At 54.6% G+C, this 27,339-nt stretch overlaps 1 protein-coding gene across 2 annotated transcripts in view; it reads left to right on the top strand.

Moving 5' to 3' along the window:
- LOC144736579 (neurogenic locus notch homolog protein 1-like) overlaps positions 1–27,339 on the top strand; it is a 112,048-nt gene that overhangs the window by 59,142 nt on the left and 25,567 nt on the right. The window contains exons 6-23 of one of the 2 annotated variants that reach the window (XM_078619143.1): positions 53–175; positions 1,602–1,835; positions 4,939–5,094; positions 7,176–7,358; positions 8,999–9,112; positions 14,547–14,660; positions 15,435–15,668; positions 16,112–16,222; positions 16,625–16,817; positions 17,765–17,910; positions 18,473–18,586; positions 20,199–20,318; positions 21,303–21,455; positions 22,225–22,453; positions 23,416–23,617; positions 25,523–25,676; positions 26,096–26,280; positions 27,097–27,229. In XM_078619143.1, the coding sequence (XP_078475269.1) occupies positions 53–175; positions 1,602–1,835; positions 4,939–5,094; positions 7,176–7,358; positions 8,999–9,112; positions 14,547–14,660; positions 15,435–15,668; positions 16,112–16,222; positions 16,625–16,817; positions 17,765–17,910; positions 18,473–18,586; positions 20,199–20,318; positions 21,303–21,455; positions 22,225–22,453; positions 23,416–23,617; positions 25,523–25,676; positions 26,096–26,280; positions 27,097–27,229 (2,898 nt within the window). Of the gene's footprint in view, positions 1–52; positions 176–1,601; positions 1,836–4,938; positions 5,095–7,172; positions 7,359–8,998; positions 9,113–14,546; positions 14,661–15,434; positions 15,669–16,111; positions 16,223–16,624; positions 16,818–17,764; positions 17,911–18,472; positions 18,587–20,198; positions 20,319–21,302; positions 21,456–22,224; positions 22,454–23,415; positions 23,618–25,522; positions 25,677–26,095; positions 26,281–27,096; positions 27,230–27,339 lie in introns of both variants that reach the window. The other variant, XM_078619142.1, reaches the window with a different exon arrangement.

The raw sequence follows: 27,339 nt of genomic DNA, 5'->3' as shown, positions 1-27,339 counted from the left end.
TCCGAGTCGTCCTCTCGCTGTCCTGAGTCGTCCCCTCTCCCTGTCCGCGCAGGCTTCCTGGGCCTGCACTGCGACGTCAACGTGGACGACTGCCAATCCAACAACTGCCAGAACGGCGCCACCTGCGTCGATGGCGTCAACACCTACAACTGTCACTGCCCCGAGGAGTGGACCGGTGAGTGTGGTGCCGGGCGGTTCCTGTAGCCGCTCCTCTTACCTGCTGCACTTGCCTGATGATTGCTACACAGGCATCACCGCCCCTCCACCCGCCACCAATGTCACCAACGAACCTTGGGCAATGCCATGAATTAAGTATCGTCACGATTCATTCCGGTGCGCGGTAGCCCCCTCTAGTGGCCATTGTCGCCGCACGTGCCAGTTTACGTGCGGACGGTACGTGCCTTGGGTGTGATGATGACGACAACGACGATGATGATATTTAGTTTCGGAGCGATTTTGACACCGCATGTCAGCTCGTCTCATTTGAAAGGGGCCACCCCCCCCCCCCCCCCCCAACAGTGGCAACTGTTGCGTCGTCAGAAGGGGGACCCAACGGGCACCTGGCCCCAACAAATGGGCATCGGTCTGCCGCCAGTAGGCAGGAGCGATGTTCGCTGCTGTGTAATCCCAATGGAGTGTAAGACGTAGTAGGTCTCGGAGACATTCGCGACCAACATTGTCCACGATCGAGGTTTCAAAAATATATATATTTATGTTTGAGATGGCGTAAATATAAAGTTGCATAGTTGAAATCGCCACCATCCACCCATCACCACTAGACGCGGCCAATTAGTAAAGGTTGCGTCGCGTGAATCAAAACATGGCCAATTTATTACCGTTTGAGCCACACGCCGGTTGCGTGTCGGAGAGCGTCAACCCGCGACGTTTACCGATCCGAGTGCCGTGCGACGTTTCGCTGGCAATCGCAACCGGCCTCGTCGGGCAAACCTCACCAATCGGCTGCGTCGGGTGGTGGCGGGGTCGAAAGACGCGCTCTGGTATCAACGCGAACTGACCCCCCCGCAAAAAAAAGAACCCCCTTGTCATCCCCCCCCTCAATGGAGGAATTTAGCGGTGTGATTTCTTTTCATGTTTGGGTTGGACCCTGTGACACCCGGCACAGGAACCTTGTCCACTCGAATTTAGTTTTTAGAAAACATTTTTATCATATTCTTTTCACGGTTTTTCACACCACACTGATTGGGCACACCACACCGGTTAGTACACACACACCGGTTGGTTCTAGATTTGAGGCTTTCGTGACTGCAAGGATTCATACTCTTTGTTTTTTTTTCGGTAAAGTCACGTAGGTAAAAAATCAATAAAATAAAATAAATGAAAACAACTCAATTAAATCACGGCTACAGTTCTTTTGCTGTGCCTTTTCACACCTGATGAAGGGAGGCTTGTGTTGCCTCCGAAACGTCGTGATTTAATTTAGTTTTCATTTATTTTATTTTCTTAATTGTTTTCCCTACGTGACAAAGTGTACACACACACCGGTCGGGTACACATTGACGACGACAACAATACTGATGACGATGCTCCTTGCGACGTCTTTGCTAACAACGGCGGCGGTGACGGCGGTGGCGGCGGCGCAGGCCAGTACTGCACGGAAGACGTGGACGAGTGCCACCTGCAGCCCAACGCGTGCCTCAACGGGGGCACGTGCCACAACACGCACGGTGGCTACAACTGCGTGTGCGTCAACGGCTGGAGCGGCGATGACTGCAGCGAGAACATCGATGACTGCGCCAACGCTGCGTGCTACAACGGCGCCACGTGCCACGACCGCGTCGCAAACTTCTTCTGCGAGTGTCCCATCGGCAAGACCGGTGGGTGGGGGGTGGGGGGTGGGGGGGAGGGGTGGGAGAACGGCGCTCTCGGGTCAATGGTCACCAGCGACTCGTACAGAGACCCACACAGACTCCTACAGAGACCCATAGACTCCTACAGAGACCCATAGACTCTAGATTTGAAGCTTTCGTGACTGCAATGATTCATATTCTCAGGTTTTTTCGGTAAAGTCACGTAGGTAAAAACATTAAAATTAATGAAAGTAAAATAAAACAAAACAAAAATAAAATTCACGACGTTTCGGAGGCAACACAAGTCTCCGTCATCACTTGATGCAGCTAATTCGGCTGTGACGGTCCCACCTGATGACGGAGACTTGTGTTGCCTCCGAAACGTCGTGAATTTTGTTTTGTTTTATTTTACTTTCATTAATTTTAATGTTTTTACCTACGTGACTTTACCGAAAAAACCTGAGAATACCCATAGACTCCTACAGAGACCCGTAGGCTCCTACAGAGACCTGTAGGCTCCTACAGAGAGCCGTCGAGGGGTGGGAGAACGGCGTTCTCGAGTCGATGGTCACCAGCGACTCGCGCAGAGACCCACACAGACTGCTATAGAGACCCACAGATACTAGTATAGAGACTCCCGCAGGCTCCTACAGAGACCCATAGACTCCTACAGAGACTCGTAGGCTCCTACAGAGACCCATAGACTCCTACAGAGACCCGCAGACTCCTACAGAGACCCACAGAGACTCGTATGGAGACCCACCGAGACTCGTTTAGACGGAGTTGCGATGAAGCTGGGTTCTCCGCTGGGGTTCTTTGCCCGCTCACCGATGACCGCACTCGCCTCCGGTGGAGGTGGAAATTCCACATTGGCATGGCAGGCGCCGGTCATTCCAACCGGGCGGTGCTTACTTACGGAGTGTCGCCCCTATTGTTGGTGCTCACCATCTGTGTGTGTCCGTCCGTGTGTCACGTCGTCCGTGTGTCACGTCTCTCTGTGTCACGTCCGTTTGTGTGTCATTTCCGTGTGTCACGTCCGTCCGTGTGTCACGTGCGTCCGTGTGTCACGTCTCTGTGTGTCACATCGTCCGTGTGTCACGTCTCTCTGTGTGTCCGTCCATCCGTGTGTCATGTCCGTGTGTCATGTCCGTGTGTCACGTCGTCCGTGTGTCACGTCTCTCTGTGTCACGTCCGTCCGTGTGTCATGTCCGTGTGTCACGTCGTCCGTGTGTCACGTCTCTCTGTGTCACGTCCGTCCGTGTGTCATTTCCGTGTGTCACGTCCGTCCGTGTGTCACGTCGTCCGTGTGTCACGTCTCTCTGTGTCACGTCCGTTTGTGTGTCATTTCCGTGTGTCACGTCCGTCCGTGTGTCCGTCCATCCGTGTGTCATGTCCGTGTGTCACGTCGTCCGTGTGTCACGTCTCTCTCTGTGTCACATCGTCCGTGTGTCACGTCGTCCGTGTGTCACGTCGTCCGTGTGTCACATCGTCTGTGTGTCACATCTCTCCGTTTGTCACGTCTCTCTGTGTCCGTCCGTCCGTGTGTCACGTCGTCCGTGTGTCACGTCGTCCGTGTGTCACGTCGTCCGTGTGTCACATCGTCCGTGTGTCACATCGTCCGTGTGTCACATCGTCCGTGTGTCACGTCTCTCTGTGTGTCCGTCCGTCCGTGTGTCACGTCGTCCGTGTGTCACGTCGTCCGTGTGTCACATCGTCCGTGTGTCACATCGTCCGTGTGTCACATCGTCCGTGTGTCACGTCTCTCTGTGTGTCCGTCCGTCCGTGTGTCACGTCGTCCGTGTGTCACGTCGTCCGTGTGTCACATCGTCCGTGTGTCACATCGTCCGTGTGTCACATCGTCCGTGTGTCACATCGTCTGTGTGTCACGTCTCTCTGTGTGTCCGTCCGTCCGTGTGTCACGTCGTCCGTGTGTCACATCGTCCGTGTGTCACATCGTCTGTGTGTCACGTCTCTCTGTGTGTCCGTCCGTCCGTGTGTCACATCGTCCGTGTGTCACGTCGTCCGTGTGTCACATCGTCTGTGTGTCACATCGTCCGTGTGTCACATCGTCTGTGTGTCACGTCTCTCTGTGTGTCCGTCCGTCCGTGTGTCACGTCGTCCGTGTGTCACATCGTCCGTGTGTCACATCGTCCGTGTGTCACATCGTCTGTGTGTCCGTCCGTCCGTGTGTCACGTCGTCCGTGTGTCACATCGTCCGTGTGTCACATCGTCTGTGTGTCACGTCTCTCTGTGTGTCCGTCCGTCCGTGTGTCACATCGTCCGTGTGTCACGTCGTCCGTGTGTCACGTCATCCGTGTGTCACGTCGTCCGCGTGTCACATCGTCCGTGTGTCACATCGTCCGTGTGTCACGTCGTCCGTGTGTCACATCGTCCGTGTGTCACATCGTCCGTGTGTCACATCGTCTGTGTGTCACGTCTCTCTGTGTGTCCGTCCGTCTGTGTGTCACATCGTCTGTGTGTCACGTTGTCCGTGTGTCACGTCGTCCGTGTGTCACATCGTCCGTGTGTCACATCGTCCGTGTGTCACATCGTCTGTGTGTCACGTCTCTCTGTGTGTCCGTCCGTCTGTGTGTCACATCGTCCGTGTGTCACGTCGTCCGTGTGTCACGTCGTCCGTGTGTCACGTCGTCCGTGTGTCACATCGTCCGTGTGTCACATCGTCCGTGTGTCACATCGTCTGTGTGTCACGTCTCTCTGTGTGTCCGTCCGTCTGTGTGTCACATCGTCCGTGTGTCACGTCGTCCGTGTGTCACGTCGTCCGTGTGTCACGTCGTCCGTGTGTCACATCGTCCGTGTGTCACATCGTCCGTGTGTCACATCGTCCGTGTGTCACATCGTCTGTGTGTCACGTCTCTCTGTGTGTCCGTCCGTCTGTGTGTCACATCGTCTGTGTGTCACGTTGTCCGTGTGTCACATCGTCCGTGTGTCACGTCTCTCTGTGTCACGTCTCTCTGTGTGTCCGTCCATCCGTGTGTCATGTCCGTGTGTCATGTCCGTGTGTCACGTCACGTCCGTGTGTCACGTCACGTCCGTGTGTCACGTCACGTCCGTGTGTCACATCGTCCGCACGGTGCCACCCTCTCGCCCTCTCCTCCCCCACCCCAACCAGGCCTCTTGTGCCACTTGGACGACGCGTGCGTGAGCAACCCGTGCCACGAGGGGGCTCTGTGCGACACCAACCCCATCACGGGCAAGGCCATCTGCACGTGTCCGCCCGGCTTCTCCGGCGGGGCCTGCAAGCAGGACATAGACGAATGCTCCATCGGTACGGCGAGGGCAGGGGGCGGCCCTGGGCGGCCCTGGGCGGTCCGTCGTCGCGACGCGGCCGCGGTCGATGCTCTCCTGGGAAGCGTCGCGTAGAGGGAAAGCGCGTTGAGCCAGGAATTGGGAGCTTCGTGTTGAGTCTGTGGGCAGTGTTGAGTCTATGGGCAGTGTTAGTCTATGGGCTGTGCTGAGTCTACGGGGCAGTGTTGAGTCTGTGGGTAGTGTTGAGTCTGTGTGTAGTGTTGAGTCTGTGGGCAGTGTTGAGTCTGTGGGCAGTGTTGAGTCTATGGGTAGTGTTGAGTCTATGGGCAGTGTTGAGTCTATGGGCAGTGTTGAGTCCATGGGCAGTGTTGAGTCCATGGGCAGTGTTGAGTCTATGGGCAGTGTTGAGTCTATGGGCAGTGTTGAGTCTATGGGCAGTGTTGAGTCTATGGGCAGTGTTGAGTCTATGGGCAGTGTTGAGTCTATGGGCAGTGTTAGTCTATGGGCTGTGCTGAGTCTACGGGGTAGTGTTGAGTCTATGGGCAGTGTTGAGTCTGTGGGCAGTGTTGAGTCTATGGGCAGTGTTAGTCTATGGGCTGTGCTGAGTCTACGGGGTAGTGTTGAGTCTGTGGGCAGTGTTGAGTCTATGGGCAGTGTTGAGTCTATGGGCAGTGTTGAGTCTATGAGCAGTGTTAGTCTATGGGCTGTGCTGAGTCTACGGGGTAGTGTTGAGTCTATGGGCAGTGTTGAGTCTATGGGTAGTGTTGAGTCTATGGGTAGTGTTGAGTCTATGGGCAGTGTTGAGTCTATGGGCAGTGTTGAGTCTATGGGCAGTGTTGAGTCCATGGGCAGTGTTGAGTCCATGGGCAGTGTTGAGTCCATGGGCAGTGTTGAGTCTATGGGCAGTGTTGAGTCTATGGGCAGTGTTGAGTCTATGGGCAGTGTTAGTCTATGGGCTGTGCTGAGTCTACGGGGTAGTGTTGAGTCTATGGGCAGTATGTAAGTAAGTTGAACTTCTGTTGCACCGTACGTAGCCGGCCGCGCTAATCGGAGGTGCGGGGGGAAGGACGACAAACTCAACACTGCAGGCAGTTCTGAAGAAATGATTTCGTCAATCTAGACGACGATGATTTAAACGTGCACACACCGCTCCCAGTGGCTTTCTAATATCGGAAGGAAGAGCGTTCCAGACGGCCGCGGAAGCACGTCTGGACGCGTCGCGCGATGAGGTGTAAGCAATGCCGTGGTTCGGGAAAGGGATATTTGACGGAGACGTTGCTGAATTATTTTGATTGTCGGGAGTCGTCAAAGGTTACTCGAGACCCGTTCATCGGATAAACACGAGGGGGCACGGTTTGTGGGAATGTGCCGCTGGACGGGAGGTGCCCGGCGGTGATACGTGATGCCTACGGCACCGGCCATGGCCGCGTCACGCTGGGCGTGGCTCTGTAGGGGGGGTTTCCTGCCTTCGGTGAAGCAGGATGCTTGCGGCGGTCGCTATTTTAAGGGGACCTGACTAACAGTTTGTCTGTCCCTGTGTGTGCATCTCTCTGTGTCTGTCTGTCTGTCCATTGGTGGTACGATCCGTCCATCTGTCCGTCCGTCGCTCTGTGCTTTTGTCGGTCTCCCCTTCTCTTCGTCTGCCTCTCCATCCATCCATTCGTCTGTCAATTTGCCCATTTCCTAATCTGTCCATCCGTTTGTTTGTCTGCGTGCCCATCTGACCATCCATCTGCCCTTCTCTCCATCCACCCTCCCATCTCTCCGCACGTCCACCCTTCTCTTTGTGCGTCCACCCTTCTCTCCACCTGTCCGACCTCTCCACCTGTCCACCCTTCTCTCCATCCGCCCTCCCATTTCTCCGCACGTCCACCCTTCTACCTGCCTGTCCGCCCTTCTCTCTGTGCGTCCACCCTTCTCTTTGCGCGTCCACCCTTCTGTCCACCTGTCCGCCCTTCTCTCTGTGCGTTCACCCTTCTCTTTGCGCATCCACCCTTCTCTCCGCCTGTCCACCCTTCTCTCCATCCGCGTCTGCCCCCCCCCTCCCCCATCTCTCCGCGCGTGCGCCCTCCCCGCGTCCCCGCCGCGCACGCCCAGGAGGGAACCCGTGTGAGCACGGCGGGCGCTGCATCAACACGATGGGCTCGTTCCGCTGCCACTGCCTGGGCGGCTACACGGGCGCCCGCTGCGAGATCGACGTCAACGAGTGCCAGTCGATGCCCTGCCAGAACGACGCCACCTGCCTGGACCAGATCGGAGAGTTCACCTGCATCTGCATGCCCGGTGAGGCGCGGCGTGTGGCGGCGTGCTGGGGGAGAGGCACGCGCCTGGGCACGCCACGCGGTGGGGACACGGTGGGGATACGGTGGGGGACACGGTGGGGATAGGTGGGGACGCGGTGGGGATACAGTGGGGATACGGTGGCGGTGGGGACACGGTGGGGACACGGTAGGGAAAACAGTGTTGACACGGTGAGGATACGGTGGGGATACGGTGGGGACATGTGATAATATGGCGGGGACACGCGGGGGTACATGCGGAAGGGATACGGTGGAGATGTGGGGGGTGGGTGGACGCAAGCGCGCCCTGCCGGAACGATGCCTACCTGCCCTTGATCAGATCCGGAGGGGCAGTGATGGGGTTGGAGTGGGGGGGGGAGGGTTGGAGTGGGGGGGGGGGAGGGTTGGAGTGGCGGGGAGGGTTGGAGTGGGGGGGGTTCACCTGCAATCTGCCTGCACGTTGAGACGCGCGGCGTGGGAGCCGGCACACAGAGGGTGCCACGACACTTGCAGATGTGGGCGAGAGTCCCCCGGAGATGAGGGGAGAGAGAGAGAGACACTGCGGGAGGGGGCTGGGTGGCATGTTGTTGTAACGCGCGCACGTCTGGGCCACGTCAAGGTCGACTCGGCCTTCAGACCGTTTATTTTTTACCAGGTAAGGTGCCCCCACTGAGCTACGTAGTTCTGTTTGGGAAGTGACCCTGGCTATATCGCAAATGAGAGCTCGGCGAATTGGCTCATCGCGTGGAAATTTGCAGCAGCCCAAATGCTCTGAAATGCGTGGAGGGGTTAAAACCGGAGGACCCGGAGAAAACTCCACGCGACCACGGGGAGAGGGAGAGAGAGAGAGACACCGTAAACTCCAAATATACAGCAGCAGGCGTCATCAGGGTGGGGATCGAACCCACGACCTCCTGTACACCAGGCGAGGTATTCAACATCTCCGAGCCAACGTGATGATGATGAGAGAGATGCAAACTCCAAATATACAGCAGCAGGCGTCATCAGGGTCGGGATCGAACCCACGACCTCCTGTACACCAGGCGAGGTAGTTAACATCTCCGAGCCAACGTGATGATGTTGACAGAGAGACGCAAACTCCAAATATACAGCAGCAGGCGTTTGGTTTGGGATCAAACCCACGACCTCCTGCATACCAGGCGAGATAGTTAACATCTCCTAGCCACCAAAGCGCTCAGGAGACAAATGTGCTCGCTTGACAACAACAGTACCTGCCCTAACAGGGTGTTAAATACTAAACGGCGGATCTGTGCATGTGTGTCGGTGTGTGTGTGTCGGTGTGTTATCGGGAGCGGTAATGTAGCGGTTAGCACGCTGCGCTATGAACCTGGCGACCCGTGTTCGATTCCCGCTCACGGCCAACACCAGTGACGATTATCTGAACCGGTCCTGGGCCTCCCCTAGGTCATCTCAGCCTTAAATGAGTACCTGGTGCGGTGTGTACACATCGCCACTGGGGAGACAAAGGCGGTCGGGCGTGGTGCTGGCCACCCACCCCCTCGTGTACCGTTTCGGCCTTCATAGGTGCTCACTAACAGCACTTGCCCCTACAGTATGTTAAGGCTATGCGGGGGATCTTTATCTTTGTGTGTCCGTGTGTGTCCATGTGTGTGCGTGTCCCAGGCTTCATGGGAGCCTTCTGCCAGATCAACATCGACGAGTGCCAGAGCAATCCGTGCCTGAACAAGGGCGTGTGCACGGACAAGCCCAACGGGTACCACTGCGACTGTCGCTCAGGTGAGAGGATCAACGGCACGACGATGACGACGACAACAACGACGACGATGGTGATCCTGAAGACGATGACGATGATGATGGTGATGATCATCATGATGATAACGACGATGGTGATGATGATCATGATAATAACGACGACGATGGTGACGGTGATCATGATGATGATAACGAAGATGGTGACGGTGATCATGATGATGATGACGAAGATGGTGATGATGATGATCATCATGATGATAACGATGATGATGGTGACGATGATCATGATGATGATGATGATGACGACGACGACGACGACGATGACGACGATGATGAATACGGTAGTTTGCGTTTTAGTTTGTTGTCCTTCCCCACGCGCCGCCGGTTACCACGGTTGGCTACGTACGGTGCGAAAGAAGTTCCAACACACGTGCGTACGCACACAATTATGACGATGACGTCGACGGCGATCTCAACGATGGCGAAGGCGTTTATTTATTTCTATATTTGTTTATTGATTTTTTTGTGTATGGCCAGTTGCGTTGCCACGTCACTCACGGGGGCTGTAAGCCGATGGCTCCGTGCCACGCGATTTATTTATTTATTTCCCCCTGGCGGTTACGGCGGATACTCTGCATAGCTTTTTGTAATTCGCGGCACGGAAAGCCGATGGGGCGCAGCGTATTTGTAAACGTTTCTCTTTTTAGCGCCGGTTTGCGTCTCCCCAAAAAGTTTTTGGAGCAAAAAAGGCTTTCGTCAAAGTGTCCGGTTTTTCTCCGGGAGCGAGTCCCTAACAGCCGCACGACTTTACCATTGAGGCTCACTCGTATCGGATCAACTCTACGGGAGTTACCGTGACCTCCCGTTACACACGGACTTGCAGAGCCAATTTGTTGTTAACCCCTTGGTCAAAGTGTCCAGTTTTCTCCGGGGTGAGTCCCTAAGAGCCGAACAACTATACGCTAGAGGCTCGCTCGTATCGGATCAACTCTACAGGAGTTACTGTGAACCCTCCCTGCTTCTTACACACAAGACCGATACAGGAGCCACAGCACACAAACACTTTCAACCTCATTTCGCCAGCGCTAGAGAGCATTTTTTTGTTTTAAATCCCCTGGACAGTCTGGGACAACAACAAAAAAGAGCTTCATGGCTCATCGGATTCCTGCCCGCAGTCTAAATAAAGACTCTTGTTTCTTAAACGCCCCGTCACTACGACTCCCCTTTTTTGACCGGCGAAACAAAGACACGTTTAATTAGGGGTCTAAGTTGACCACCGCTTGGGGTCACGGAGGTCGCGGCGTGGCGTGGCGTGGTCGGGGGTTGGGGGTTGGGGGGGGCCACAGCGACGGCGAGGACAATGAAGACGCTCCGACAGGGCGACGGAGCGAGTGACTGAGCGACGCCATCGGCCATGCCGGTAGGCGGTGGCAGGAGGAGGAGGGGGGGGTAGGAGGGCCGAGTAATCATGGTTCTCGCCGAACAATGCCGTCTCCGCGCGGTGACGCGGCCATGGCTTGGTGGTGGGGGAGGTGGTGGGGGAGGTGGCGGTGGTGGTGGGGGAGGTGGTGGTGAAGCGGCAGATGGTTCGGCGGTGGACGGGACGACAACAACAAAACGTCCGCCACGGTCGGCCGATGAAAAACCGCGACGCACAGTGGAAGCCTTTGTGTGTCCCGGGGTGGGGGGGGGCGGCACGTGACATCGCTCGCTCGCTCGCTCACTCCGCACTCTCCGCTCTTTGCGCTCTCAACAAAAAAAAGCGAATCACGATACCCGGAGTGGTTTCTGTGCCCGCCCGCCACTTTGTCAAACTCTCGGGGTTATTTATTTGTTTGAATGTTTTGGTTGGGGGGGTGGTGTGGTGGTGGTGGTGAGAGAGATGAAGGGAGACTGGGGGTTACGGCGGTGGGCGTGGTGCAGAGATTGAGGGATGCAGAGGCACGCCCGGTGATGGAAGAGAGAGTTTAACGAGCAGTAGTAATAGTTTGGCTTTCCCGACCAATATTATAATAAAGTTTTCTTCTTTTGGGTTAGATCCTGAAAAATATAAATGTGTCGTTAACCCAACGCAGCCAATCGGTACGGTTGTGTCACTTGAAACCAAAGCTGCCAATTGGTTACTTATTTCAGCACTAACTGGTCGTGTGTTGGAGAGTTAAACCCACCGCAACATTTACAATTAGAGTGGCCGTGACGTTTCGCCGGTAATTACGAAAACAACAACAACAACAACCACCAGCTTCATCGGGCGATTTTTTTTCTCGCCAGAATCGTGGTAGAGAGAGAGAGACGCGTGGAGAAGCGAGCGAGATCTGGAGAGGGACAGACAGACAGACACACAGACAGACAGACAGAGAGATTTGCAGGAAGGCCACGTGCTTTCTGCCTCTGCCACTGACGATCATCGAGGTAGGATACAGTCTAACTCCCAACAGGCAAAGGTGCAGCCCTGCAATTGCCTGCTCACGCACACTGCTGGCAGCAAGGGGCCTCTGCTACAGGGTCCTCAAGTATTCTGGCTTCGTTCAACTAACTTTTTTCGCACCTAACGTAGCCAACCGTGCTAATTGGGGGTGCAGTGTTGAGTCTATGGGCAGTGTTGAGTCTATGGGCAGTGTTGAGTCTATGGGCAGTGTTGAGTCTATGGGCAGTGTTGAGTCTATGGGCAGTGTTGAGTCTATGGGCAGTGTTGAGTCTATGGGCAGTGTTGAGTCTATGGGCAGTGTTAGTCTATGGGCAGTGTTGAATCTATGGGCAGTGTTGAGTCTATGGGTAGTGTTGAGTCTATGGGTAGTGTTAGTCTATGGGTCGTGTTGAGTCTATGGGCAGTGTTGAGTCTATGGGTAGTGTTGAGTCTATGGGTAGTGTTGAGTCTATGGGTAGTGTTAGTCTATGGGTAGTGTTAGTCTATGGGTCGTGTTGAGTCTATGGGTAGTGTTGAGTAAATGGGCAGTGTTGAGTCTATGGGCAGTGTTGAGTCTATGGGCAGTGTTGAGTCTGTGGGTAGTGTTGAGTCTGTGGGGAGTGTTGAGTCTGTGGGTAGTGTTGAGTCTGTGGGGAGTGTTGAGTCTGTGGGTAGTGTTGAGTCTATGGGTAGTGTTGAGTCTATGGGCAGTGTTGAGTCTATGGGCAGTGTTGAGTCTTTGGGCAGTGTTGAGTCTATGGGTAGTGTTGAGTCTGTGGGGAGTGTTGAGTCTGTGGGTAGTGTTGAGTCTGTGGGGAGTGTTGAGTCTATGGGTAGTGTTAATCTCTGGGTAGTGTTAGTCTATGGATAGTGTTGAGTCTATGCGGCAGTATGTATATTGAACTTCTTTCGCACCGTACGTAGCCAACCGTGCCAATCGGCGGTGCGGGGGCAGGGACGACAAACTCAAACGCAAGAAGCAATTCTAAAGAAACGAGCTTTCAATCGAGACGACGATTTCAAAGTGCACCGTCGCTCCGGTGATCGTTCTGTCCAGAGGTCGCAAACGGGTTTTGATTCCTTACCCGTACCCGGCCGCACCAGGGTCCGTACCCTACCCGAAATGAGTGACAAACGGCTACTCACCAGTGATTCACGGCCTACCCGTACTCGTACCCGGCCGCACCAGCGTCGCAAACGGCTAACTGTACCCATACCTGGCTGGATACGGGTATCGGGTAGGGTACGGGTATCGGGTACCCGGTTGCGACCTCTGGTTCTGTCCCATCGCGGTGCGGCGGGGAAAGGCCACGGGTTGCGCCGCTGGACCGGAAGCTCGGACACAATTGGCACGGCGCTGCACGTCGCAACCCCGCACGCAACGTGCTTGACTGGCGCTGCATGCACGTGCCGTGCTGTGCACACGCTGCACCCACGCTGCACGATGCCGCACGGCGTTGCACTCTTCGCAACACTGCACGAACGCTGCACGATCCTGCAGCATGCACAGTGACGAATTCTGTGCCATGCTGCACGTTGCACATTGCACCACGCTGCAGGACACACAACAACCGCCGTTCGCTAAGTGGCAGTGACGTCACCACGCTGCACCACGCTGCACCCCCCGCTGTCTGCACGGCGCCGGCTGCTCAATGCGCCCATTGTTTGTGGCTGGGCCCTGACGATGAGCGGTGGCGCTCTGGGAGGGTCAGCAGCTTGTTTGCAAATTAGGTGTTAGTCTGTGGGTAGTGTTAGTCTGTGGGTAGTGTTAGTCTGTGGGTAGTGTTAGTCTGTGGGTAGTGTTAGTCTATGGGTAGTGTTAGTCTATGGGCAGTGTTGAGTCTGTTGGTAGTGTTGAGTCTGTGGGCAGTGTTGAGTCTGTGGGCAGTGTTGAGTCTGTGGGTAGTGTTGAGTCTATGGGTAGTGTTGAGTCACCAAAATAAAGCCATAAAAGCAATGTAACAGTGATCATAGGAACTGTGACCGAATTTTCACAATAAACGACATAAACAACATGTGCCACCAAACCCTGCAGCCATAGCTGGCTGCATGAGTCACACAGCAGGAGCATCACCATTGGAACCTCATTTGCCAATAAAAATATGATAATTGGTTTTTTACCCTTCCATCTGGCAACAAAACTGACACCTTTTTTACAAGGAGTCATGTTTACATAGACCACAATACCTGCAGTCATAATGCAAACAAAAAAGCATAACTCTTATAATGTTCACTGTCCTTGAAGTTGATTGGTCCACACCCGAGACAGCTTTCTTTAGAGCCTAGTCTCACATGACTAGGCACTTTAGTGCGCCTTTTGGCGTCATCTGGTCCAACCCATGTGAGACTAGGCTCTAAGGAAAGCTGTCTCGGGTGTGGACCAATCAACTTCAAGGACAGTGCACATTATCAGAGTTATGTTTTTTGTTTGCGTTATGACTGCAGGTATTGTGGTCTATGCAAACATGACTCCTTGTAAAAAAGGTGTCAGTTTTGTTGCCAGATGGAAGGGTAAAAAACCAATTAGCAGGAGCATCAGTCGGAGTATCAACATTTTTCAATGCACCTTTAAGATCGGCACACTAAATCAAAACGCAAGGTCATACTTTGACAGCTTCTGTGCACTGCGTGTTAATATCTTCTTGGTTCTTTCGGTAAAGTCATGTAGAGTGGAAATAATAAAATAATAAAAATTGAACATAATAAAATAATTCTCACGACGTTTCGGCCACAACGCAAGCAGCCGTCCTCAAGTGAAGAACAGGTCTGTCAGAAAGACAGTGTCTGAAACATTGTCTTTCCGACAGACCTGTTCTTCACCTGAGGACGGCTGCTTGCGTTGTGGCCGAAACGTCGTGAGAATTATTTTATTATGTTTTATTTTTATTATTTTATTATTTCCCTTCTACGTGACTTTACCGAAAGAACCAAGAAGATGAATCCCTGCAGTCACGAAAGCTTTAAATGCGTGTTAATAGTTGGCGTGTTCTCCCTCTCTGCTCCCTCCCTCCCCTTCCCCTCTCTCCACCTCTCGCCGTCCCTGTGCCGCAGGCTTCACGGGCAGCATGTGCCAGATGGACATCGATGAGTGTGCCAGCACGCCCTGCCTCAACGGGGCCAAGTGCATCGACCTGCCCAACATGTTCGACTGCGACTGCCCCGAAGGTTCGGACTCCTCGGAACCGTTTCGCTAAAAAAAATAATTTATAATAATTTCTATCGATCTTCTTGGTTCTTTCGGTAAAGTCACGTAGAAAGAGAAATTAATTTAATAGTAGAATTGCGACGTTTCGATTGCAACACAAGCAATCATCATCAAGTACAAATGAAATAGAAAACAAACCTAGTATAAATTTCGATTTAAAGCTTTCGTGACTGCATGGATTCATCTTCTTGGTTCTTTCGGTAAAGTCGCGTAGAAGGGAAATAATTAAATAATAATCATAAAACATAATAAAATATAATTCTCACGACGTTTCGGCCACAACGCAAGCAGCCGTCCTCAGGTGAAGAACAGACCTGTTGAAGAACAGGTCCTCAGGTGAAGAACAGCGTCATTCAGACGCTGTCTTTCCGACAGACCTGTTCTTCACCTGAAGACGGCTGCTTGCATTGTGGCCGAAACGTCGTGAGAATTGCATTTTATAATGTTTTATTTTTATTATTTTATTATTTCCCTTCCACGCGACTTTACCGAAAGAAACAAGAAGATGAACCCCTGCAGTCACGAAAGCTTTCAATCGAAATTTCTATCGAGTTTCTGAACCCGGGGTCCAACCTTGTGGGCCCCTTATCCCCCCCCCCCCCCGTAAGTTGACTCGGCCTTAAACGTGCCATAGCAATTCCTCCCCCCCCAACATAGTCACGCGCCACTTGCCCCGACATCCCGTGCAGGCTACGCCGCTGCGGCGGTAACTTTGCCCGCGTGTCCCGGCGCAGGCTTCGAGGGCGAGCTGTGCGAGGTGAACGTCAACGACTGCGACCCGGACCCGTGCCACCACGGACGCTGCCAGGACGCCGTGGCCGGCTTCACGTGCGCCTGCCTGCCGGGCTACATGGGGCCTCGGTGCGAGAAGCAGGTGAACGAGTGCCTGAGCAACCCCTGCCAGCACGAGGGCAAGTGCGTGGACCTCGTCAACGGCTTCCAGTGCACGTGCCAGCCCGGCACGGGAGGTGGGTGTCGCTCGCAAGGCCCGGCACTGCTGCTCGCAGACCACACAGCCCACACCGCTCACCGCTCACACAGCCCACACAGCCCACACAGCCCACACAGCCCACACAGCCCTCACCACTCACCGCCCACACCACTCACAGCCCACACAGCCCACACCACTCCCAGCCCAGACCGCTCACCACTCAACGCCCACACAGCCCTCACCACTCACCGCCCACACCACTCACAGCCCACACAGCCCACACCACTCCCAGCCCAGACCGCTCACCACTCAACGCCCACACAGCCCACACCGCTCACCACTCCCAGCCCACACAGCCCACACCACTCCCAGCCCACACCGCTCACCACTCACCGATGAGCTATGAAGCTCTTTCTTCACAGATGCCCAGTGAATGACGACGCCGGTTTGACCCCGTGACCCCCCCCCCCCCCCCCGCAGGCACCAACTGCGAGACGAACTACGACGACTGTGCGAGCAGCTCGTGTGACTACGGCGTGTGCAAGGACGGCATCAACAGCTACGAGTGCGTGTGCCAGCCCGGCTACACAGGTAACGACGCGCGCCACGGACAGACGCGTGACGCACACGCGTGACGCACACGCGTGACGCACACGCGTGACGCACACGCGTGACGCACACGCGTGACGCACACGCGTGACGCCACTCGCGTGCCGCCAGTCGCGCACCCACCGTCTTCGACGTGGACGAGTGCGTGTCGTCCCCCGTGTCCCCGTGTCTCGCCACGTGTCCCGTGTCTTACCGCTTCCGTCTCCCCGTGTCTCGTATCCCCGTGTCTCACCGCTCCCGTGTGCCCGTGTCTCACTGCTCGTGTCTCCCCGTGTCTCACCGCTCCCGTCTCCCCGTGTGTCCCCGTGTCTCCCTGTGTCTCACCGCCCCCGTGTCCCGTGTTTCCCCCCCCCCCCCCCCCCACGGCGTGCTCACCCCCCGCAGGCCCCGCGTGCACCATCGACGTGGACGAGTGTGCGTCGTCACCGTGCCACAACGGCGGCACGTGTCGCGACGGCGTCGACGGCTTCACCTGCGTCTGCCCCGACGGCTTCCAGGAGCCGGCGTGCATCGAGGAGCTGGACGAGTGTGCCAGCAGCCCGTGCACGCACGGCGGATGTCTAGACGATCGCAACGGGTGAGGGGCGCTAGCGAGGTCGTCTGTGAGTGTGTGTGTGAGTGTGAGTAGTGTGTGAGTAGTGTGTGTGAGTGTGAGTGGACGAGTGCGCCAGCAGCCCGTGCACGCACGGCGGCTGTCTCGACGATCGCAACGGGTGAGGCGGGGCAGTCTGTGAGTGTGTGAGTTAGTAGTGTGTGTGTGGTGTGTGAGTAGTGTGTGAGTAGTGTGTGAGTAGTGTGTGAGTAGTGTGTGTGTGAGTGTGTGTGTGAGTGTGAGTGGACGAGTGCGCCAGCAGCCCGTGCACGCACGGCGGCTGTCTTGACGATCACAACGGGTGAGGCGGGGCAGTCTGTGAGTGTGTGAGTTAGTAGTGTGTGTGTGTTAGTAGTGTGTGAGTAGTGTGTGTGTGTGTGTTAGTGTGAGTAGTGTGTGTGTTAGTGTGAGTAGTGTGTGTGTGTGTTAGTGTGAGTAGTGTGTGTTAGTGGTGTGTGTGTTAGTGTGAGTAGTGTGTGTTAGTGGTGTGTGAGTAGTGTGTAAGTAGTGTGTGTGATAGTGTGTGCCAGGCCATGTGCACCTTGGCCTGGCACAAGCGTCGTGGTGACGTCACCGCCACTTAGTGGCGAATGGCGGTTGTTGTTGAGTAGTGTGTTAGTGTGTGTTAGTGTGTGAGTGAGTAGTGTGTGTGAGTAGTGTGTGAGTGTTAGTAGTGTGTGAGTGTGTGAGTGAGTAGTGTGTGAGTAGTGTGTGTGTTAGTAGTGTGTGAGTCATTGTGAGTTGTGAATGAGTGAGAGTAGTGTGTGTGTGTACACTGCACCACTACGTTCTGTGATGATCTCATTTTTACCTTTCTGATGTTGATACTGATGCTGGCGGTTGTCTTGCTGCTGCTGCTCCTACTGCTGCTGCTGTTTCTGCTGCTGCTCCTACTGCTATTGCTTCTCGTGCTACTGCTGCTGCTGCTGCAGGTATCGGTGCGTGTGCGACCCGGGCTGGATCGGGAGGAACTGCGACGTGGAGAGGGATGAGTGTGCGTCCGGTCCGTGTCTCAACGGGGCGACGTGCTACGATCAGCTCAACGCCTACACCTGCATCTGTCGCGCGGGCTTCCGTGGTAACGCTAACGCACGCACACACACACACACGTGCTACGCTACGCACACGCGTGAACTAGCGGTACAGTGTAATAACAACAGTTTCAGTTTCAACACTATGGGAACCTCATTTGCCAATAAAAATATGATAATTGGTTTTTTTACCCTTCTATCTGGCAACAAAACTGACACCTTTTTACAAGGAGTCATGTTTGCATAGACCGCAATACCTGCAGTCATAATACAAACAAAAGACATAACTCTGATAATGTGCACTGTCCTTGAAGTTGATTGGTCCACACCCGGAAAGCTGTCTCGGGTGTGGACCAATCAACTTCAAGGACAGTGCACATTATCAGAGTTGTGTCTTTTGTTTGTATTACGACTGCAGGTATTGCGGTCTATGCAAACATGACTCCTTGTTAAAAGGTGTCAGTTTTGTTGCCAGATAGAAGGGTAAAAAAACCAATTATCAGTTTCAGTTTCATTTATTCGGTAGAGCCCTGCGAGCCATTCGCCTCTTGTTGTCGTCGTCCTCGTAGTTGACGCGAACTCTAACCCCCGCTCTCTCGCCCTCGGCAGGCAACAACTGCCAGATCAACGTCAACGAGTGCCAGTCCAACCCCTGCCTCAACCGCGGGATTTGCCACGACGGCATCTCAAGCTACACGTGCCAGTGCAACTTGCCCTACACCGGTACGCGGGGAAGGAGTTGTTAAACAAATGAATCCTGCTTCATCGTCATCGTCGTCTTTGCCTTTCTACGTCGTATTCATTGTCATCAGAATGAGTGTTTATGTTTCTGGAGGAATCCGATGAATCTTCTTGGTTCTTTCGGTAAAGGCACGTAGAAGGGAAATAATAAAATAATACAAATTAATCTTGATAAAATAATTCTCACGACATTTCCACGCTGTCTTTCCGACAGACCTGTTCTTCACCTGAGGACGGCTGCTTGCGTTGTCGCTGAAACGTCGTGAGAATTGTATTTTATTATGTTTTATATATTTTTTATTTCATTATTTCCCTTCTACGTGACTTTACCGAAAGAACCAAGAAGATGAATCCCTGCAGTCACGAAAGATTTAAATCGAAATTTAATCCGATGAAGTTATTTTGGCGCAGATGTTCAGTAGGGGCACCGGGTCTGAACGTTACAGCGACAGACACAGTACAGCACACACGGTGCGCAGTGCAAAATACTGGAAGAGTAAACAGATAATCGTCGTCGTCGTCGTCATCATCATCCGCATCTTCATCGTCATAACCCTAATCGTCTTCATCCCCTCTGTGGCCGTCGTTAGCGCCTTCGTTGTTACAGTCTAAATCCCTGCGATTGCCGTCGTCATGTCTTGGACTACACAGAGGTCCATCCGTTCTCCGTGCGTGCGTTTGCCTCTCAGTACGGGTGCGTGTATGCGTACATATACGCGCGTGTGTGTGTGTCACGCACATAGGTCTACGTCTGTGTGTCTGTGTGTAGTTGGCACAGTAGGGGGCACAGGTGGTGCATCGGTCAATCATCTCAGTCAGTCGACCCGTGGAACCTGCTGGGTCTGCCCCGTGACCTCCTGTCAGAGGGCGTTCGACACTTCACGTGGCCTCAACGTGCACATAGCCTGGCACAAGAGTCGTGGTGACGTCATCGCCACTTAGTGGCAAATGGCGGTTGTTGTTGATATATCGTGGGGAGCGGTGGTGCAGCGGTTAGCGCTACGCTGCGCTACAAACCTGGCGACCCGAGTTCGATTCCCGCTCACGGCCAACACCGGTCGCGATTATCTGAACCAGTCATGGGCCTCCCCTAGGTCGACTCGGCCTCAAATGCGTAACCTGGTGCTGTGTGTAAAAACATTACCACTGGGGGAGACAAAGGCGATCGGGCGTGGTGCTGGCCACCCACCCCCTCGTGTACCGTGCCGGCCTTCAAACAGCACTTGCCTCCACAGTTTGTTCAGGCTATACGGGTGATCTTTATCTTTGTGTGCAGTAGAAGCCGTCTTAACAGGCACCACTGTTAACGACTAATCGCTTAATAACGGGGCTTCAGAGAGCTTGGTGTGTAGTATAGGGTAGTGTATAGGGTAGTGTATTGTAGTGTATAGTAGTGCAGTGCCTCCATAGAGCCCAGTGTGATTGCTTACAGACCATTCCCCCATAAACGATGGGCTGCTGTAGCTACAGTAAATATTAACTAATGCATGGATTAACCACGTTTCTTATAAAATTGTGTTTATTACGTTGTTAGTGTCTTTGTGTGTTATCCGTTGTTTAAATAATATGCATGTGCGCGTGTGTCTCTGCGCAGGGCGGAACTGCGAGACGGTGCTGGCCCCTTGCTCCGGGACTCCGTGCCGGAATGGTGGCAGCTGCCGGGAATTGCCGGACTTCTCCGACTTTGCCTGTTCTTGTCCCAGCGGGTGGCAGGGTACGGCTCAACCGGAACAATTAAACCAACCACCCACCACCACCGCCACACCCACAACACCAGCCCACCCGGGCCAGAGTTTGTGCGTCGCACCAAAAATAATCTTTCCTGTTGTGTCCGTGCTCAACGCAACTAAACTATGTTTTTAATAATATGATGCTGGATGTAATTTCCAACGAAACACTATACACTACACTATACACTACACTACTGTACACTACACTACACTAATATACTCTACACTATACATGACACTACTATACACTACACTATATACTACACTACTATACACTACACTATACACTACTATACACTACACTCTATACACTACTACACTTTACACTATACACTACACTAATATACACTACACTATACACTACACAATACTAGTAACTAATTGGCCTTTTGGTTATGTGACAAATTCCTTATGACACACATATTTACGCGATCGAACCCAAAAAAAACCTTTATTAAGAATAATATTGGTCGCGAAAGCCCACGTCCCTCCCGCGTACCAGGCGAGACAGTTAACATCTCGCCACCGTGCTCAACCATACTTCACCACGCTGGGGTTAGTATCCTTACTGACGAGGTCAGGATCGAACCCACGTCCCTCCCGCGTACCAGGCGAGACAGTTAACATCTCGCCACCGTGCGCAACCATACTTCACCACGCTGGGGTTAGTATCCTTACTGACGAGGTCAGGATCGAACCCACGTCCCTCCCGCGTACCAGGCGAGACAGTTAACATCTCGCCACCGTGCGCAACCATACTTCACCACGCTGGGGTTAGTATCCTTACTGACGAGGTCAGGATCGAACCCACGACTTCCCGCGTACCAGGCGAGACGGTTAACATCTCGCCACCGTGCTCAACCATACTTGACGCTGCGTTTAGTCACGTTACTGACGAGGTCGGGATCGAACCCACGACTTCCTGCGTGCCAGGCGAGACTGTTAACATCCCCCCCTCTCCATCGCAGGCCGGTCATGCGACGTGGACGTGGATGAGTGCGTGTCCGACCGCTGCCGCAACGGCGGGATGTGCCGGAACTCGCTGGGCGGCTTCTCGTGCGAGTGCCAGCCCGGCTACACCGGCCACAGCTGCCAGGTGGATGTGGACGACTGCTTGCCCGGTGAGTGGCTCGCCATTTGGTACGAGTGGCCGGTGTTGTTTATTGTTGCTGTTATTATAATTATACCATTGGAACCTCATTTGCCAGTAAAAAATATGATAATTGGTTTTTTACCCTTCTATCTGGCAACAAAACTGACACCTTTTTTTTTGGCGTCATCTGGTCCAACACCACGTGAGACTAGGCTCTAAGGAAAGCTGTCTCGGGTGTGGACCAATCAACTTCAAGGACGGTGCACATTATCAGAGTTATGTTTTTTGTTTGCATTATGACTGCAGGTATTGTGGTCTATGTAAACATGACTCCTTTTAAAAAAGGTGTCAGTTTTGTTGCCAGATAGAAGGGTAAAAAACCAATTATCATTATAATTATAATTTATTATGATTCATATCCGTGTCTCTAACCTCGCCGTTCCCCAATATCCACGTCTCCCCGTTTGCTCCCAAGTGTGCCGTGACGGGAGTAATTGTGTTCTTCGAGGGGAAATCCGCGTGTCTGCTCCCCACGTGTCCCCAATCTCCGTGTTTCTACTATATTCGCCTTCTGGCTTGCTGCCTGCCTGGATTCCTATCTGCCTGACCTGAGTGCAGGTGGTGCGAGATGTTATCTCCCTCGCCTGGTATACAGGAGGGCGTGGGTTCGATCTCGACCCTGACAACTCTCTAACCTCCGTGTCTCCCCGTATCTCCCCGTGTCTCCCTGTGTCTCCCCGCGTCTCCCCGTGTCTCCCCGTGCCGTCCCACCCCCCCCTCCCGTGTCTCCACCGCAGCTCCGTGTCAGAACGGCGGCACGTGTTGGGACGGCGTCAACGCGTTCTCGTGCGTGTGCCGCGCGGGGTTCGCGGGGCGCCAGTGCCAGCACGAGGTGGACGAGTGCGCCAGCGCGCCGTGCCTCAACGGGGGCAACTGCACCGACTACGTGAACAGCTACACCTGCAAGTGCCGGCCCGGCTTCAACGGCATCCACTGCGAGAACAACGTGCCCGACTGCACCGAGAGGTGGGCGCGCGCGCGTGTGACGTGTGTGTGTGTTGGTGAACGTGCGTGTGTGTGTGTGTTGGTGAATGCGTGTGTGTGTTTGTGAATGCGTGTGTGTGTTGGTGAACGTGCGTGTGTGTTGGTGAACGTGCGCGTGCGTGTGTGTGTGATGGGGTAGCGAGTTGGCAGAGTGGTTCGGTGCCTCTGCCGGTCATCTCAGTCAGCCGACCCATGGCACCTGCTGGGTCTGTCCCAATACCTCTTGTCAGCAGCGAGCCTTCGACACTTCACGTGGTAGCCTCAAAGTGCACCTAGCCTGGCACAAGCGCCGTGGTGACGTCACCGTCACAGTGGCGAATGGCAGCTGTCTTGCCTGTGAATGTTTCTATCTGGGTATCTGTCTGTCTAGACATGTGTCTGTGTCACCGTCTGCGTGTGTGTCTAGACGCTTCTGTGTTTCCCTGCCCCGCCTGTCCTCTGCCCCTGCCTATCACAATCTGAATGTTTATTTATGCTGGAGGAATCCGATGAGCTATAATGCTCTTTTGCACAGATGTCCAGTTTAGGTGTGTGCGTCTCTATCTGGACATACCCCCTCCGTTTTCCAAACTCTCCGCCTCTCCCACAATTGTCCGGTCCATTAAATTTCTGTCTCTCTCCGTCTCTCCCTCCCTCCATCTTCTCTCCCTCTCTTTTTTTGTTACGATCAGAGGAAACGAAGATGCTCGGTGTAATCGGCACTTTGCTTCGTTCATCATTTAGTTTTTTTAGTTTTTTTTCAATGCTTTGCTTAATGTGCCCCCCCCCCCCCCGTTTAAATGAAATATTTCACGAAAGATTTCAAGCTCTGTTCCACCTTCTTACCCCCCCCCCCCTCTCTACCCCCCCCCCCTCTCTCCCTACTCTGCCTATGTTCCCCCTGTTTTCTACGTACATATTTTTCTCCGTCTCGCTCTCTCCGTCGCTCCCTCTCTCCCGCTCAGTTCCTGCTTCAACGGCGGCTCGTGCGTGGACGGCATCAGCAGCTACAGCTGCATGTGCCGTGCCGGCTACAGCGGCGCCAACTGCCAGTACGACATCAACGAGTGCGACTCGCGGCCGTGCGTCAACGGCGCCACCTGCCTCGACGGGCTGGGCTCGTACAAGTGCACGTGCCCGCACGGATACACGGGCAACAACTGCCAGGTCGGGCACGCGCGCGCGTGTGTGTGTGTGTGCCTTAATGTGTGTGTGTGCGTGTGCGACTGTGTGTGTGTGTGTGTGCGCGTGTGTGCGTGCGCGTGCGCTTGTGTGTGTATGCGTGCGCCTGTGCGTGTGTGTGGCGGGGAGCGGAGGTGTTAGCGCTTACCGCCGCGCTTCACTACGAACCCGCCGACCCGAGTTCGATTCCCGCTCACGGCCACCACCACTGGCCGGTGACGATTATCTGAACCGGTCGTGGGCCTCCCCTAGGTCGACTCGGCCTCAAATAACTACCTGGTGCGGTGTGTAAACATCGCCACTAGGGAGACAAAGGCGGCCATCTTGGTTGCTAGCAACCCACCCCCTCGTGTGCCGTGCCGGCCTTCATAGGCGCTGGCTAACAGCACTTGCCCCTACAGAGTCTGTTAACTTTACGGGGGATCTTTGTTTGTCGATTTTGTGTGACGATAAAGGTGGCCAGGCGTGGTGCTGACCACCCCCCACCCCCCCCATCGTGTGCCATGCCGGCCTTCAGAGGCACTCGCCCCAACGGTCTGTTCAGGCTATATATGCACTACCGGCAAACCCGAGTTCCATTCCCGCTCACTGCCACAACCACCACCACCAGTGACGATTATCTGAACCGGCCATGAGCCTCCCCTAGGCCTCAAATGCTTAGTTTGTTGTCCTTCCCCCGCACCTCCGATTAGCACGGTTGGCTACGTACGGTGCGAAAGAAGTTCAACGTACAGACATGCGAAGGAGTGTAGCTGGTGTGGTGTGTAAACACCACCACTAGGGAGACAAAGGCGGCCGGGCGTGGTGTTGGCCACCCACCCCCTCGTACGCCATGTCGGCCTCCGTAGGTGCTCGCTAACGGCACTTGCCCCAACAGTGTGTTAAGGCTACACGGGGGCGGGGATCTTTGTCTTTGTGTGTGTGTGTGGCCTTCCTGTTTCCTGTTGTTGTAGGAACCCCGTGGGGTAGTCAGGGGTACCGTCTCCCCTCCCCGCCACGTGGGATTTGGCCAGAAGATGCCTGTACCCCCCCCCCCCCGCCCCGCCCCCTCCCCTGGGGTCTCCGTTGCTTACGCTCATCATGACGTTGGTGGCGATGATGATGACGCCGGCGATGATGATTGACGATGCTGATGGCGGTGATGGTGACGCTGATGAATGGCGATGCTTACAACGATGATGATGACGACGCTGACAATGACAGTGACGATCTTGCGTAGATTTATATACCAGCGCCTTGATCCAATGCGCTTTACAATAATTATAGAAGTGTACATGAGATGATGGCATTTAAAATAAAGAGCGGGGTTATTGAAAGTGGTCGTGTAGTGATAGTAACACTAACGACAATGACGCTGATGATGATGACGCTGATGACGACGCTGATGATGACGCCGATAACAATGACAACGTTCATGATGATGATGATTACGCTGATGATGACGACGCTGATGATGACGCTGACGACAATCACAACGTTGATGATGATGATGATTACGCTGATGATGACGACGCTGATGATGACGCTGACGACAATCACAACGTTGATGATGATGATTACGCTGATGATGACGACGCTGATGATGACGCTGACGACAATCACAACGTTGATGATGATGATGACGACGCTGATGATGACGACGCTGATGATGACGCTGACGACAATGACAACGTTGATGATGATGATGACGACGCTGATGATGACGACGCTGATGATGACGACGCCCACAATGACAACGTTGATGATGATGACGACGACGATGATGACGCTCACGATGACGCCAATGCAAACGATGACGAAAATGCTTCCGATGACGGATGACGCTGATGGTGACGACGACGAAACTGACGATGCTTACGACTCCCTGTCTCTCGCGTTACGTGCGTGCAGAGCCTGGTGGACTGGTGCGTGGCAGCGCCGTGCAAGAACGGCGGCACATGCTCGCAGTCGGCCACCGCCTTCCGTTGCGAGTGCCCCAGCGGCTGGACGGGCCTCTACTGCGACGTGCCCAACGTCTCCTGCGAAGTGGCCGCCCTCCGATTCGGTCAGCGTCGTAGCCGCCGCCGTCGTCGTCGTCACGATCGTCATTTGTCATCGGCATCATCGTTATCATCATCAGTGACGTCACCGCCATAGTCGTCATCAGCGTCGTCGTCATCATCGTTATCATCATCAGCGTCGTAGCCGCCGTCGTCGTCATGATCGTCATTTGTCATCGGCAGCAGCTTCATCGTCATCATCGTTATCATCATCATCGTTATCATCATCAACGACGTCATCGCCATAGTCGTCATCAGCGTCGTCGTCATCATCGCCATAGTCACCCACCCCCTCGTGTGCCGTGGTGACCTTCATAGGTGCTACTCGCTACCAGCACTTGCCCCAACAGTGTGTTCAGGTTATAACTGTTGGGGGGGGGGAACCTTTGTCTTCTGTGTGCGTGCGGGCACACGCGTGTCACAGGCGTGTCGGTGGCGCGGCTCTGCCAGCACAGCGGCAGCTGCATGAACGTGGGCAACAGCCACACGTGCCACTGCCAGGCCGGCTTCACGGGCAGCTACTGCGAGGAGGAGGTGGATGAGTGCGAGTCCAACCCCTGCCAGAACGGGGCGACCTGCAACGACTACCTGGGCGGCTTCTCGTGCGAGGTGCTGATCGTCGTTCGCTCGCTCGCTCGTTCGCTCTTTCGCTCGCTCGTTCGCTCGCTCGCACGCTCGTTCGCTCGCACGCTCGTTCGCTCGCTCGTTCGCTCGCTCATTCGCTCGCTCGTTCGCTCGCACGCTCGCTCTCTCGCTCGTCCGCTCGCTCGTTCGTTCGCTCGCACGCTCGCTCGCTCGTCCGCTCGTTCGCTCACTCCTCCGCTCGCTCGTTCGCTCACTCGCTCGTCCGCTCGCTCGCTCGCTCATTTGCTCGCTCGCTCATTTGCTCGCTCATTCATTTGCTCACTCGCTCATTTGCTCGCTCGCTCATTTGCTCGCTCATTCATTTGCTCACTCGCTCATTTGCTCGCTCGCTCATTTGCTCGCTCGTTCGTTCGCCCCCGTTGTGCCTCTCCCACCCCCCCCCTCCGACCTGGACTCGAACCCAGGAGTAGTTCGGCGGTGCGGGTGGCACGGGGGTCCGCACTCCCCCCGCCGTTCTTGCGGTCTCCGGAACATTAATAGGGCGCTCGCTAACGCCACCGCTCGACCCCTTTCGAGTACACAAATCGAACCGGCGGGCGGGCCGGCGGGCGGGGGATGTTTGTCCTCTGCCTGTGGGTGACGATTACGTGAACCCGGCCCTGGACCTCCGCTCGGTCGACTCAGAACTCGCACGAGCGCCCGGTGGGTGCCGTGGGCAAACGTCGCTACTCGGGAGACAAAGGCGGCCGGGCGCGGTGCCCGGCGTTTCGTAGGCGCCGCTACTCGCCGACTGTCTGTTAATTCTGTACGCTGCTCGCGGGGGTCTTTGTCTTTGTGCAGTGCGTGCCAGGGTATCACGGCGTGAACTGCGAAAAGGAGATTAACGAGTGCCAGTCGCAGCCCTGCGAGAATGGAGGAACGTGCATCGACCTGGTCAACAGATACATCTGCTCATGTCCCCCTGGCACAGAGGGTAAGGATGAGCGCGACCACAACAACAACAACCACAACAACAACAACCACAACAACAACCACCACAACAACAACAACCACCACCACGGCCGCCGCCGTTCACCGGCAAGC

This window comes from Lampetra planeri, chromosome 61 (genome assembly GCF_965212315.1).
Source record: "Lampetra planeri chromosome 61, kcLamPlan1.2.h2, whole genome shotgun sequence".
NCBI lineage: Eukaryota > Metazoa > Chordata > Hyperoartia > Petromyzontiformes > Petromyzontidae > Lampetra > Lampetra planeri.
Note: the sequence above shows the minus strand (reverse complement) of the source record. Positions and strands in the feature narration are given on the sequence as shown.